The sequence below is a fragment of the Sminthopsis crassicaudata genome, chromosome 4 (genome assembly GCF_048593235.1).
Source record: "Sminthopsis crassicaudata isolate SCR6 chromosome 4, ASM4859323v1, whole genome shotgun sequence".
In the NCBI taxonomy this organism is placed as follows: domain Eukaryota; kingdom Metazoa; phylum Chordata; class Mammalia; order Dasyuromorphia; family Dasyuridae; genus Sminthopsis; species Sminthopsis crassicaudata.
The window spans coordinates 27,190,973-27,204,680 of record NC_133620.1 but is presented as its reverse complement, the minus strand read 5'-3'; the positions used below and the strand labels follow the sequence as shown (position 1 = coordinate 27,204,680).

The 13,708-nt window shown below is 45.9% G+C and overlaps 1 protein-coding gene across 2 annotated transcripts in view; it reads right to left on the bottom strand.

Annotated features, from left to right (window-relative positions):
* The window catches only part of STIL (STIL centriolar assembly protein), a 45,482-nt gene extending 32,701 nt beyond the window's left edge, over positions 1–12,781 (bottom strand). The window contains exons 1-6 of one of the 2 annotated variants that reach the window (XM_074266007.1): positions 12,398–12,781; positions 11,487–11,532; positions 7,752–7,859; positions 6,304–6,416; positions 2,443–2,630; positions 616–863 (exon numbers count right to left, since the gene is read on the bottom strand). In XM_074266007.1, the coding sequence (XP_074122108.1) occupies positions 616–863; positions 2,443–2,630; positions 6,304–6,416; positions 7,752–7,859; positions 11,487–11,497 (668 nt within the window). In that variant the 5' untranslated portion in view covers positions 11,498–11,532; positions 12,398–12,781. The remainder of the gene's footprint in view (positions 1–615; positions 864–2,442; positions 2,631–6,303; positions 6,417–7,751; positions 7,860–11,486; positions 11,533–12,397) is intronic. The other variant, XM_074266008.1, reaches the window with a different exon arrangement.
* Between the last annotated feature and the right edge of the window lie 927 nt (positions 12,782–13,708).

Here is a 13,708-nt window from a genome sequence, read left to right as displayed (position 1 = left end):
ATTGTATCTAGTTTATACATTTCCATAAAAAGATGCAAGCTGATAGTGTTCTCCCCATCACTATCCTGAGTGACTATCTAGTTCAGAAAAGTAAAACCCCATCATTGAAGTCAGTTTGGCCATTAAGATGGGTATCCTAAACAGATTAGGACCTAGGCTGGTTTTACTCAGAGGTAATCAAAGAGCCCAGAAACCTTTACAAACACGCCAATCTAGTCCAAGTATTGCAAATACACCACTCAAGAGCAGGGCAGAAAGGCTAAGTAATAATGGCAGAATTGTTGGGTGCTGAGGGCTGGACTAATAAACTTAGAAGTCCTTCTGGAAGAGAGATTTGCCAGCTCACCTTCTGAGATTCCTTTCAAATCCTAAGTCTATGATTTTCTGAATATGGGCAGTATCTACTTGGAAGAAAATTTGATATCCTTTTACCATTCCTGACTTTTCTTGGAGGAAAAATAAAATATATAACTGTTAAACCTGTACCAAACTTTGTACATATTGAGGTAATTTCCCTTTACCTTTCACAGTTGCCTTAACTATAGAAAAACTGCCCCAGTTATTTAGGCAGCCTGTACAACACAAACATTTCAGGTGAATATACTTATTACTTACCCACACTTACAGGTCCCCTGAATTTGAGCAATATTCATATGACTGTTCAAGTTTCTTGCCAGAGCTGTTGGAATAATGGGAAGTGGCTTCACAGGAGTGCATCGAAAGGAATTGGCTGGAGTCACCGCTGCCCAGTGGAAATCAAACTGCAGATTGTCCAGGTGTTCCCTGGAAGTGAGTCGGGCTCTCAAGGGGAGCAGCTTGCAGAAGTCCACAGAGTCTTTGCCACACAAATGATGCTGCAGAGCCTGTGAGAAAACACACCATCAATGTCTACCCACAGCACTTGGGAGCTGCTCTTCTCCTTGGCCATGAGTGATGACTTCCAGCACAATCAGGAAACACTAACGAATTGGGGCCTACCACTTGGCAATTCTCTGTCATTTCTTCCTTGTAACCAGGAGGATCGGGACAAAAAAATACTGCAGTTAACAAACACTAACATGTCTCCTGTGCTGCCAGCCACCAGCAAGATCTCCCCCTAGATACTCCATCACCTAAAAACCCTTCTCTACATTGATTAATTCAGCAGAGAATGGTTTCACTAAGTGTCCTCTGGACTGGTCAGGACACATCTGGAGGGTCAGGGTTAGTCAGAGACACTACATTTTAAATAAGATCAACATACTGGAAAAAGGACGACCTGAATGGGGAAGGGTCTGAGGCTATTCCAACCTGGCAAAGGACACAACAGCATTCTTCAAGGCCCTAAGGGGCACTCAAGTGGAAAATAATAAGACTTGTTCTGTGTGGTTCCCAAAGACAGGCGTAGTATCACTGGTTACAAGTTACAGGGAAGCTGATTTGTGGACACTGAAAAATAATTTACTACCTAGTGAGGTAGTGAGCTCTCCATTAATAGAAATCTTCATGCATACTATTAGTCAGCTTCCTTACACAGTACTAAGGCCTGGACTCAAACTCTAGAGTCCCTTCAGGTTCTTTGCCTTATTCACCACTTTCCAAAAGTGCTTTCCATTTTTCTGGCTTTTCTGCTGTAATTTGGACAAAGGAAATCCTATCTCCTAGGAGGACTAGTTCCATTTAATTCCACTCATTAACTGAATTATTTATCAAGGTGGGACACAGAAACAAAAATAAAGCAGTCCCTGCCCTCAACAAACTTACATTCTTTGGGGAAGAGAGGGAGGGAAGGGTAACAAGACAAGCATAAACAGAACTAGTAAGCATATGCAAAGTAATTTCCAAGATGAAGGACAGCATCCTCTCACCCTCAGCTAAATTATCAATGATTGAAAACATACACATTTAAAAAGACAAACTCTAAACTCTGGTTGATTTCTCCTTGGATGCTACAAGGGGACCAACCAACCAAAGGAAGGCTTTGGGGAGATATCAGGGATAGGCCATTTCTGTTGTCTGGGGCCATCACACTAAAGGCAGAAACTCATCACTAAAACTGGGGCAAAATGATAAGATCTGCTCAGCCACAAAGAACATAAACTATGTGGGAGAAGGGCTGCCATCAGCATCAGTAAAAAAAAGCAACACTAGTAAAATCCTAGATCCCATCTTTAATTGGAGATGAACATACTTACTAAAAAGGACAAGGTCAAGCTACAAAAAAGCAGCTCTGTGTGCTACAGGACATAAGATCAATTATCAATGTCTTAGAAACTTCTAGGGTCTGCCTGGTGAGAACTGGAACAAAAAAAGCCCTGGTTCTTATTTGAAATAAGATACCAGATGATATCCCATCTATTAATAAACCCAGTCCTTACCTCAAAGGGTTAAGCTCCCATGTTACTATTCAGGGATCAGAGGACCATATATAATTATAATCATATATTACCAACAGCAGCTCACCTTAAAGATTGAGTTAAAATCTTCAGCATTGTGGATGATCATATCTGTGGGGCAAAGTCCCTCTGTGTTAACTGTACATGGAATCACAAAGTCTCCGGGCAAAGGAGCAGTAGGGACTTTTCTGAGACATCCAGATACTTCTCGGCCAGGATCAAAGCGGTCTATTTTCAGCTTCACACCTTCCTCATCTAAAAAATCCAAAATTTTGTTCACAATGCTAATCCATGGAACTGCCATCTCACCATCATCATCATCAAGCATTTATTAAGCACTTACCATGTACCAAGCATTGTGCTAAGTGCAGAGAATACAAAGAAACAAACAATTCCTGTCCTCATGGAGTTCCCAATCCAATGGGGGAGAGAACACTGACCAATTACATACAAACAAGAAAGAGGGAAGGTGCATGGAAGGTAATGTTGCAGAGAAGGTTTCAATAGCTGGGAGAACGGAGGGAGGGAATAGGAAGGAAAGGGGGAATCTCTTTCAAAACTTGAGATATCCAGATTTGATTCAAAGAGAGAATATTAGACATATTTGGTTACACAGATAAACTTCTCTCACCTTATAGGAAAGTGGGAGGGGAAAGGGGAAAAGGGAAGGGGTAGGTTAATAATAGAAGGGAAAACAGAATTAGTAGGGGGAAAAGTATAAGAAAGGGGGAAAGGCTCTAAAGGGGGAGGGCAGTTTGAGGCAAACGGTGCTCATAAGTAAAATACTGGGGAGGAAGGAAAGGGGAAAAGGAAAAAGAAAAGTATAATTGGGAGTAAATAAGAATGCAGGAAATACAGAATTAGTAGTTTTAACTGTAAATGTAAATGGGGTGAACTCTCCCATAAAGTGGAAATAGATAGCAGACAGGATTAAAAGCCAGAACTCTATAATATGTTGTTTACAAGAAACACATTTAAAGCAGAATGATACCTACTAGAGTAAAGATAAAAGGCTGGAGCAGATTCTATTATATTTCAGATAAAATTTTTTTAAAAAGCAGGGGTAGCCATCCTGACATCAGATCAAGCAAAAACAAAAATTGATCTATTAAAAAGAGATAAGGAAGGAAACTATATCTCGCTAAAGGGTACCATAGATAATGAAGCCATATCAATACTAAACATATATGCACCAAGTGGTATAACATTTAACTTCCTAAAGAAGAAGGTAAGACAGATGAAAGAAGAAACAGAAAACAAAACTATAATAGTGGGAGACCCCAACCTTGCTCTCTCAGAACTAGATAAATCTAATCACAAAATAAATAAGAAAGAAGGAGGTAAAAAGAATTTTTAAAAAGTTAAATATGATAGATCTTTGGAGAAAATTGAATGAAGGCAGAAAGGAATACTCTTTCTTCTCAGCAGTTCATGGAACCTATATAAAAACTGACTATATATTAAGACATAAGGACCTCAAAATTAAATGCAGAAAGGCAGAAATAGTAAATTAATTTTTTTTTTAAATCATGATGCAATAAAAATTACATTCAACAGAAGGCCAGGGGAAAATAAACCAAAACTTGGGATCTCAGCTAAAACTGGAAGGAAGGTAGGAGACAGAAATGAGGGAGAACATTTCAGGTACAGGGTCAGTTAAGGAGCTAGGAAAAATAGAGTTAGGGAATGCAATGGGTTCAAGGGACAACAAACAGACCAGTGTTGATGGATTACAGAATACTAGGGGAGAGCGTAAAGTGAGAGAATTCTGGAAAAGCAATGTGTTGTAATGTTATACCATGTTTTAAAGTCCAGACAGAAGATTCTGTATTCAATACTAAGGGTAATAGGAAAATCTCTGGAGTTAACTGAGTATGGCACTTTAGGAAGGGTATGTTGGCAGCTGAATCAAAGACCAACTGTCATGAGGTAAGAACTGAGGCAGGAATCCATCACCAAGCTGCTCCAGGCAGGAGATGCTAAGGGGCTGCATCAGAGAGAAGAGGACACAGATGAAATACTGGTAAAGGGGAAATGAAGGTTCTGGTGACATCTCATCTGGTGGTGAGATATGTGCCATGAGTAGGGATTGAGGAGTTTAGGATTTGGACATCAAGACTAGGAAGCTGGATGATTGAGAAGGTGAGATGGGTGCCTGAAACAGCGAGAGGAATATCTGGAGAAAAGATCACAAATTCTATTTTGGGCATGTTGTACTGGAGATGACTGTGGGTCATATGGTTTAAGATGTCCAAGAGTATTGACATAATGCAATTCAAGAGAGAGATCAGGTCTGGAGAAATCAATTTGAGCCTCAAGAGCATTGGAATTACTGAGAACTGGTAAGATCCCCAACTAAGAGACTATGTAACCCAGCTTCTTAAAATCATAGCCGAAGGTGGGGGGGGAGGTGTCAAAAAATTAGGATTTATTGCCAATGCTTGATATGCATACCTACTTTATATGTCTATGAGTCACTTAAAAAAAAAAAAAAAAAAGGGGGTCACAAGTGGAAAAAGTTTAAAAAGCCCTGCTAGTGAGTAAGATTGGGAGTTTGTGAGGGTGATCTGGGTGAAACCCCAAAAAAAGATGGAAAAGAAGAGGTCAAAGTGGGAGGAAAGAAGTATCACAAAAATATTGAGAACAAAAAGAGAAGATAATCAAGAGTTTCAAAGCCTGCAGAGAGGTAAGGAAAAAGATTGAGAAAGGGCTATTAGATTCAGCAATTAAGGAATTATTGATAACTATGGAAAGAGCAGTTTTATTTGAAACATGAGGTCAGAAGCCAGACCACAGAGGGTTTAGGAGAGAATAAGAAGTAGTGTAGATATCTGGCATCTCCAGGAGTTTAGGCACAAAAGGAAGGAGAGATATGGGACAAGAGTTAGGGAGGATACAGAGTAAGTGAGGGTTTTCTGAAGATGGGGTGACCTAAGGATAGGGAGACATGGGCATATTTATAGGAAGCAAAAAAAGAGTCCATAGTCAAGGAGAACTTGAAGTGCAGCTGAGAGAAGGGCCAATCTTCTGGAGAAATCAGGATGAAATGGGCTTCCGAGTATCTGTGAGGAGCTTGCTTTGGCAAGAAGGTCACTCTCCTCACATAAGACAAGGATGAAGCTATGAGGGAAAGCAGCTTTGTGATGAGAGGAGGAGAAGCAAGGGAGCTCACAGCAAATGTCTTCATCTTTTCAGTGAAATAGGAGGCAAGTTTCTCAGCTGAGAGGCTGTGGAGGGAAGCCTTAGGAGGCTAGGCAGTGAGGGAAGTATAAATGGATTTCTCACCACAGGAAGGGCCCGGTTGAAATTATATAACATAAATCATAGTGGATCAGTCAGCACAATTTCATGATTTTTTTCCATCTCAGGAATAGACCAAGAGCCAAGGCAGCAGGTGGCAGAGACAATCCGTTTTGGAATTCCAGTATGGAATGCAGAGTTGGGCTGCTTCATCATGTGGTCCAGAGGAAGGGAGAAAAGCATACTCAGAGTGAAGGAGAGCACCTGGGAAAAGCCTGAGGGGCAGAAAGTGTGCAGCTTACTGGGAGGTTGAGTAAAGGTTAGGGGTCAAAAGGCAGAGGGGAAACGGGAATGATAAAAGATGAGGAGCAAAGAGCCCAGTCTCAGAATTCATGAAAATGGGAATTGAATATTTGTCCATGGTAGCAAATTCAAGGGCACCACCATCTGAGATGGATGGCAAGTGGGTCACGGGAAATGACAAAGTGGAAGAGCTGAAAATCTACCATGTTTGAGGGAGTATCAGTAGGTGAGCTTAAGTCCCTGAATATAAGGGCAGGAGACAAGAGGAAAGACTGAGTGAAGCGGTGTTGAGCTCAGCAGTTAATCAAACCAGAATGAACCTTCACCAAAGCCCATCAAAGACACTAGTCATAGCCCCAGATGCTGGATTGTTCTGAAGTGTTACCTTCATCTATTAAGAGAGTCCCCAGCAAAAAACACGACAAATTTGGGTCATTCTGCTTGGCCTGACGATAAGCAAGCCGCAAGGCCTTCTCGGTCACCACAAGCTTCGGATTCCTGTAAAATATGGAAATGCATTTGCTACCTTGAGCTTTATGTTTTGAATGAGATCTGTTACATGAGCTTCACAATTCGCAATATATTTTTAGGCACTATGAAGTCTAGACTTCCGCATGGTGGAAAAAACCTTCACTTGACCTGATTGACCCCTCCAAAAGCTCTTTTCTCATTGCTCTCTTGCCACAATAACTTGAGTCTTCTCTTGAAAACCAAAAAAGGCCCCATGGCCAAACCCAATCACTGCCTCCACCCGTTGATCTTCCTGCTGCATGTCAAGCCATGACCTCAACACAACAGACTCAACTTGACTTTTCTCCTTTTGCTCATGGGGCTTACACTATCCTTTCTCAGCTGAGCATTTCCTAACCTCTATTTCCTGTCCCAAATCCCAAACAGCTTGGTAAGTACATCCCTCCACTTGGATAGCTCTCCTCGGGTTCAACATATCCAACCACACTTTCAAAGAGAAGACTCCTCCCCCTCCCTCTGCACTGCTCAGGCTCAGAATCCTAGTGTCATCTCCAGGTATTTCCCAGCTTCATCCCCCTTCTGTTCCCTCCTTTGTCATTCCACACTGCCTCAACTCCCTGACAGGGCTGATCACCTCATATCCAATCATCACCTGGCCAGTTTCCTCCCATCCCCAGGTCGCCCTTCCTAGACTAATCAGACCAGACTGACCTTCCTAACATTGCTCTCTCCATTTCATAAACTCATTCCCCAAATCTAAGCTCCTCAGCCTACCATAGCCCTCCAGATCTTCCACCAGGCCAAAACAAATACACCCTCCTCCCTTCCAGTTAGAGTGTCCTCACTGCCCCATGCTTAGCAAGCGTATACTATTCCCCTTGTCAGAAATGCCCTCCTCTTCCTCTCCGTTTATCCCAATGCCACATTCCCTGAAGACCTCATTAAAATCCTAAGGACTTTAACCCTTCTCCCTGAGGTCCTCACAGATGCTCCTCTTTTCAGAAAACCCACATATCGTACAACCACAAAGAAGCCGAGACAATGAACTGTCCTCCCTCCCCCCAACAGCTTTTATATTCTCTCCTTCCCTAGCTTGAGTTCCTTTCAAGAAGAGAGCATTTTGTGCTTTGAGAGTACAAAGTACTAAAAACCTAGCAGGGACCTGAGAGCAGCAGGCCAACAGGAGAGCCAGAGAGGTTTCTTAGAGGACAAGACAATGGGATTCATGAAAAATGAGCTGAGAGCTTTGAAAACAAAGAAGGGGAGGAACAGAAAAGCAGGGTCAGAGTCTACACCTAAAGCCTCTTTAACTTGGTTTGCTCCAAGTTACAATCAAGAGAACCAAAGGATAACACTTCTTACCTGTAATAACTGAGATGTAAATACTTGACATCTCCCATTGGGGTTGGATCCCAAAGCATTCTTTTTGAGGGAGGAAAGCTGAAAGATACCATTTTGCTTGAAGTAACCCTTTTAATTGAAGTACAAATAAATGTAAATTTGGTTAAAACATGCTTAGCTTTTAAAAATGTCCAGAGATTCTTGGAATCTCTGAAATTCTTGGATCTAGCATCTAGGAGCAAGGACTAATTAATTCTTGGACCACTAAAATAATAGCAGATTAAATTATTTAAGTCCCCTAAAGTGGTGATTTGTAATATGCAGCTGGGTGGGTACTGTAGATAAAGCACTAGGTCTAGAGCCATGTGTTCAAATCCAGCCTCCAACATTTAATTGAGTCCCAGGAAAACTATTTAACTTCTGTCTCAGTTTCCTCAACTGTAAAAGATCAAAAATAGCAGCATTCTCCTCCCAGGATTCTTGTGAGGCTTCAGTGAAGTAGTATTTGTACGTTCTTGGAACATAGTAGGCTCTTGATTCCTTCCTATTCCTTCCTCTTCCCATATTTCTCTTCCCTAATAAGTTTTGTTCCCCCCCCCCATCCCCAGGCAATTGGGGTTAACTAACTTGCTCAGGGTCACACAGACAGAAAGTGTTAATTGTCTAAGGCTGGATTTGAACTCAGGTCTTCCTGACTTCAGGGTTGGTGTCTACCCACTGTGACACTTTGCCGCCCCTTCTAGTAAGTATTTTTAAACAATGACAGTCCTGAATACCTCAAGGAACGCCTTCTTTCATCAGTCTCCTAGCAAATGCAGAGAAGCATGATGGGAGAAGGCCGACAAGGTCCAACCTCATCATAGGATGCTCTCCAAACAGGACTTCAGATGTAGTCAGTTTGACCAACCCAAGAAAAACAACTCTCACATATTAAAACAGATGAACCCCGCTCCCCCCCAAAAAAAGAAAGCTCTGGACCAAGCCAAAGGTTATCATAAACAACTTCCCATTTAAAGCTTTAATGTTTTTCAGCAGAAATATCCCATACTAGTCCCCACACATGCAATAAAGATGCTCAGTCTATAGGACATTTCCCCATAAAACTCCTAAAAAACCATCTTGACAAAAAACACCAGTTACTCAAAGTGAGATAAAGAGTGAGCTGGTTAGCTAGCATCATGAGACTATAAAGTCAATGGGTGAAAACATGGAAAACCATAAACAAGCTCTTCTATTTCTACTTTCAACAATGGGACATCAACAGAATGTTCTAGTTTTCCTACTTCTATAACTCTTAGTTCTCTTGCAGAGGAGTTTTCCATAGAATTCCCAGTTGCAATCAAGGAACCCAACAATGATAAAGCCATCAGAATTCACCCAGTTAAGCCTAAATCTGCCTAGTTCTCTTTGTTCTAACTCACCTCAGAGGCCGTTCTCTAGTCTGCACGAGGCCCTTGAAGAGACAGCACCTTAGAGCTCGCCTGGCACAGTGTCTTAGCTCTACAAATTAGCTGCTTGGATTGGCTACAAATTGGGCTGCACAAAGATGCCCTTCCAAGAACTTCTACTTAGGGCTTTAATGAGGAAGTTGGAGGTTGAGGGGGGGGCACCAGAAAGCTGATCAGCCCTCTGGGGTCTTGTTTCAGCAACCTTACACCAAGAACATCTGGCACAAAGATAATCTGAAGCCAGAAACCAGCTGATCAATGTAGTCTCCAATTCTTCCCACATACTGAGAAATCAAGAGACAGGTGGCAGAGTCCAGAAAGCCAGGGGTCTACACCTGAGGGGTCCAGGAGCCAGAGCTGGATTCAAGTCAAAAAACTCTCACAAAAAGGGAAGGGAAAAAAATCCCTGTCCGTGCATGGAAACAGTTGTCTTTTATGAACATTGAAGGCTGTGATACGTTACATGGCATGATTCGGATTTTTTGAGGAGACAGGAACAATTGATATGTATTTCCCTACTTTCTGTGGGTCTAAATGGATATAGAGGCGACCCCCACAGAAGAGAGACAGAGCCAATCTCATCACCATTACTAGAAAAGTCTACTTTCTCAAGAGACAGAGAGGAAGACAAAAAACAAAAAAACCATTCCAGCCTAGATACAGGAAGAACATTCACAAAGAAATCTTCCTAAACCAAGACGTTGTCTTCCTCCTACCACTGATCTACAGATACCCGTCCCAGAAACATAATGTCCCAAGAGTTAGAACTCTTTCCCTTAGGACAGACATAACCCATTCTACTTGGCAGTCCCCAAACCTTTATTTCCCCCAAGGCTAGCCCTAACATTTCAATCTCTTTCTAGGGTTTCTTGCCCGGTTCCACAAATGTGACCATTCACAGAGCAGTCAGGTGGCGTCTCACTTCTCCCAGAATGTGTATTTTTGTGTCTTTGGTTAATATGTAACATAGAAGGTCCACAGATAGGGTCATCCATTGGGAGTGTGAGACTTGGCAAAACACAGTGCCCTTCACTTTCTCCCCCTTCGCCAAGGAGCATCTCTCCTTCAGGAGACCAATGTGAGATGGTCCCCACAACAGTTCTTCCTCTCCTCTCCTCTCTCTTTCTCCTGGCTCATTCCCCACGGTCCACAACCTCACTTATGAAATCTTCACCTGACTCCATCATTCCTGTGAGCCATCGTCCCATGGTTCCCTTTCTGAACCAAATTCCTAGAAAAACTGTCTGCCGTGTGGCCCCCAATTCTCTCACTTCTCAAGCCCATGCCAGCTGGCTTGCAGCCGGGGTGGAGTGTTCAGGAAGACTAGCGCCTCTGACGCGAAGGCTGCTGGGCCCTTTTCGGGGCTGCTTTCCACCTGCCCCCACCCCCATCCACCTAACTCTCTGCTGTGATATAAGAAGCTGTAGCAGGTGCAGATAAGCCAAAGCAGACTGAGGGCGGGCGACCAAGGGGGCTCAGACCCCACGGTGAGTTAGGGGTGTGTCTATCCCGGGCATATAAATCCTGGGGGAAGAGGTGGATGAGAACAGTCTGTTCCAACGGCCATGAAGGCAGATGAAGCAGGTGCTGGGGAGCACTTGGAGCTTGGTTAGACGTCCAAGTCACCCAGGTCATCCACCATCTCGAGCCACGACCAGTCGTCTGGACCGCCCCGCCACCGGACAGGGAGGGCTCTGGAAGGGAGAGTGAGGAGGGCGACTTCAGACGAGCTTTCTGGATATAAAGCGAGGCTGCATCCCGGGCCTCCTCAGTGCCCACAGGTTTAACACTCAGGCGACCCCCGATCTACAACTTGCCTGGTCTCCCTTTTGACCTCCAGTCCCTTACACGGGTGAACGTCCCAAAAAAGCGACCGGGATGAGGAAGCCCCAACGAACCTCACGTGTCCAAGCGGTGAGCTAGAGCCTGGTCTCGGGCGGACCCCCGCAGGGAGCCCCAGCCCTCACTGGAAACACCAGGAACCTTCCCAATCTATGAGTAGTGCAGACCTCCTCTTACCCAGCGTTGTCTGACCTCGCACTGCACGTGTCGGGCATCAGGATGGCAGAGAGGAAGCCCACTACCCCTTCGAAAATGGGGCAAGGCTTTACTCGGAAAATCTCAGAAAAGGGGCAAGTGAACTAACCCTCCCAAAGGAGAAGCTTTTATAAAGCAGCAAGATTTAAACTAATCCAGAACCCACCAGTTCTTACATACGACAACAGCAGAATTCAGGAAAAAGAGTAGAAACAGACAATGAGCAGGGGAGGCAAACAGTGAGAACGGCGGCGGGGTCCCACACACCTACCTGGGATCCATCCGGGTCTGACAGGACGCGCTAGCTGCCTCGAACGCTAAGGAAAACAAGGAGATGCAAGATGTCCCTTCTCACTGATGCATCTTAGCAAACATTCTTTCCTCATCCATGAAACCATCATTGTTACATAGCAAAGATTTTTTTTACCAGAAAACTCAGAAGAATCAACCTATTAATCTCCCAAATCCCACAAGACACGAACTTCCCGAACAATCCACAGACTTGCCAAACTCGGGGTTTAACCCCGTGGGATCGCGTAACTAGACGTGAGGGGGTCGGGAAGTGTGGCCACAGCAAAGGTTTCCAACACCGGGACTGAGCTTCGGAGCCCGCGGCCCTGGTTCGGACGCTGCCAGAGCCGGGCTCACACAGACACTCCCTGGGCAGGAGGGCTCCCGGTCAGTAGGTTTAAGGAGCCCGGTCACTCTCAGGGGCCGCCTCTGCGCAGAGGCCGAAGTTCTTTTTCACAAGGAAGAGAGAACTGGACTAAAGAGAACTCTGGGCCGGGAGGGACCGAGCTAATCCCGACCGATGTGGGTGGAGGGAGACTGCAGGCGGGGAGCTCCCTCCGGGCGGATACTAAACCTCTCAGCCTTTACGAGGCTTTCCCAGCAAGCCGGCAGGAGACCTAAGCCAGGCCCGCCCCCTCCCCCAGGCCCCGCGCCAGCGGGCACACCCCGGCCTCTTCTGCAGTCCGGACCCGAAGCACCCGCACCGCCCGTCCCTGCGCCTGGGACTCTCCCCGCTCTCTCCGGGGCTTCCCCCTCGCTCAGACGGGGACCCCCCAGGTTCGCCTTCCTCACACCCCCACAGCTGAGCCCGGGTCCGGTACACAGAGAGCACCGGATAAAGACGGAGGGGGCAGCACCGGGTCCTGCGCCCTCGCGGGACGTCCCGCCTACCTCCGAGCGGAGCGCCTCCGGCCGCCAGCCACTCCGGCCCGCGCCTCCGTTTTCCTCTCGGTCTGCAGCGCACCTCCTCCCGGCACCCCGGCCCCCTGGATCACCCGGCGGCGGCGGGGGGCCGGCTGCGACCCGTTGGCGGGGCGGGAACCGAAGCGGCAAAACGAGGAAAACCGGGAGGGAGTGGATCCAGCCCACCGCCCCGCTGACACGGACGCGGCGTCGGCGCTGGTGGGCGGGCCCCCGAGCAGACTGACCAATCAGCGCTGAAGACTGTCCTGTCCCCGACCAATGGAGAGCCGTCGTGGAGACCGCTCGGCCTGCGCGCCCAGCCGGAGTCCTTCTCCCTCCATCCAACCCCGCCCTCTAGGCCGGCTCTTCAGCGAGGTCCCGCCCCCGCGCGCCGAGGCATTTTAAACTCTCCCCCTCAGCCAACGGTCGGGACCGCCTAGCGCGTGCGCAGGAGCGTGTGAGGGGAATCTAGCAAAGGAAGCCGGAAGTGGAAGCCAGTTTGGCGTTGCCTAGGAAACGGCGTCTGTTTTCCGAACGGATTTAACATTCCATGGCAGGGGGTGCCTTTACACTCTTCTGCGCAGGCGCAGGATATTTCCAAGGACCGGAAGTCTGTTTCCAGAGTTCCTTAAAATGAATGATTCCACACCTGACGTCATGTATCTCTGCGAGGCTAACTAAGCATTTTAAATAATTTGTCGATTTTGGTCCTCTCCCCACCCTACGCTTTAAAAAAAGTTTGGAATGACGAGCTAGGAAAGGAGTGTGTTGCCCATGGAAATAGACAAATTACCTTCATTCATCCATCACGGTTTAGGGACCGACTGCGCACAGAATAGGCAGTTGCGCAGCGCCGCAGAGCGGAGAGCGCTGGATCTGGAAACGAAGAAGATTCATCTTCCTAAATTCCAATCCAGCTTCAGCTTTGGTAACTGATCCTGGGCAAGTCACTTTCCCCTGGGTGTCTGTTTCCTCATCTGTCAAATGAGCTGAGGAAGGAAATGGTCAATATCTTCAAGATGCAAGAAACCCCCAGTGGGGCCCAGGATTGTTCTGGACATTCAACCGAACCACACACTGGGATTTGGCAAATCACTTAACGTGCGTCATCTGTGAAATGCCCCAAATTAGGTTTCTGCCTTCTCGTGGTGAGGATAAAATGCAATCATTCTTGTTCAAGTCAACTCGCTGGGAGCCCATCGGGGGTTTTCCTGGCAGACACTGACTGGGGAGTTTTGCCATTTCTTTATTTTTACATTTTGCTGGTGAGGACCTGAAGGACTACATTTTACAAAAGGT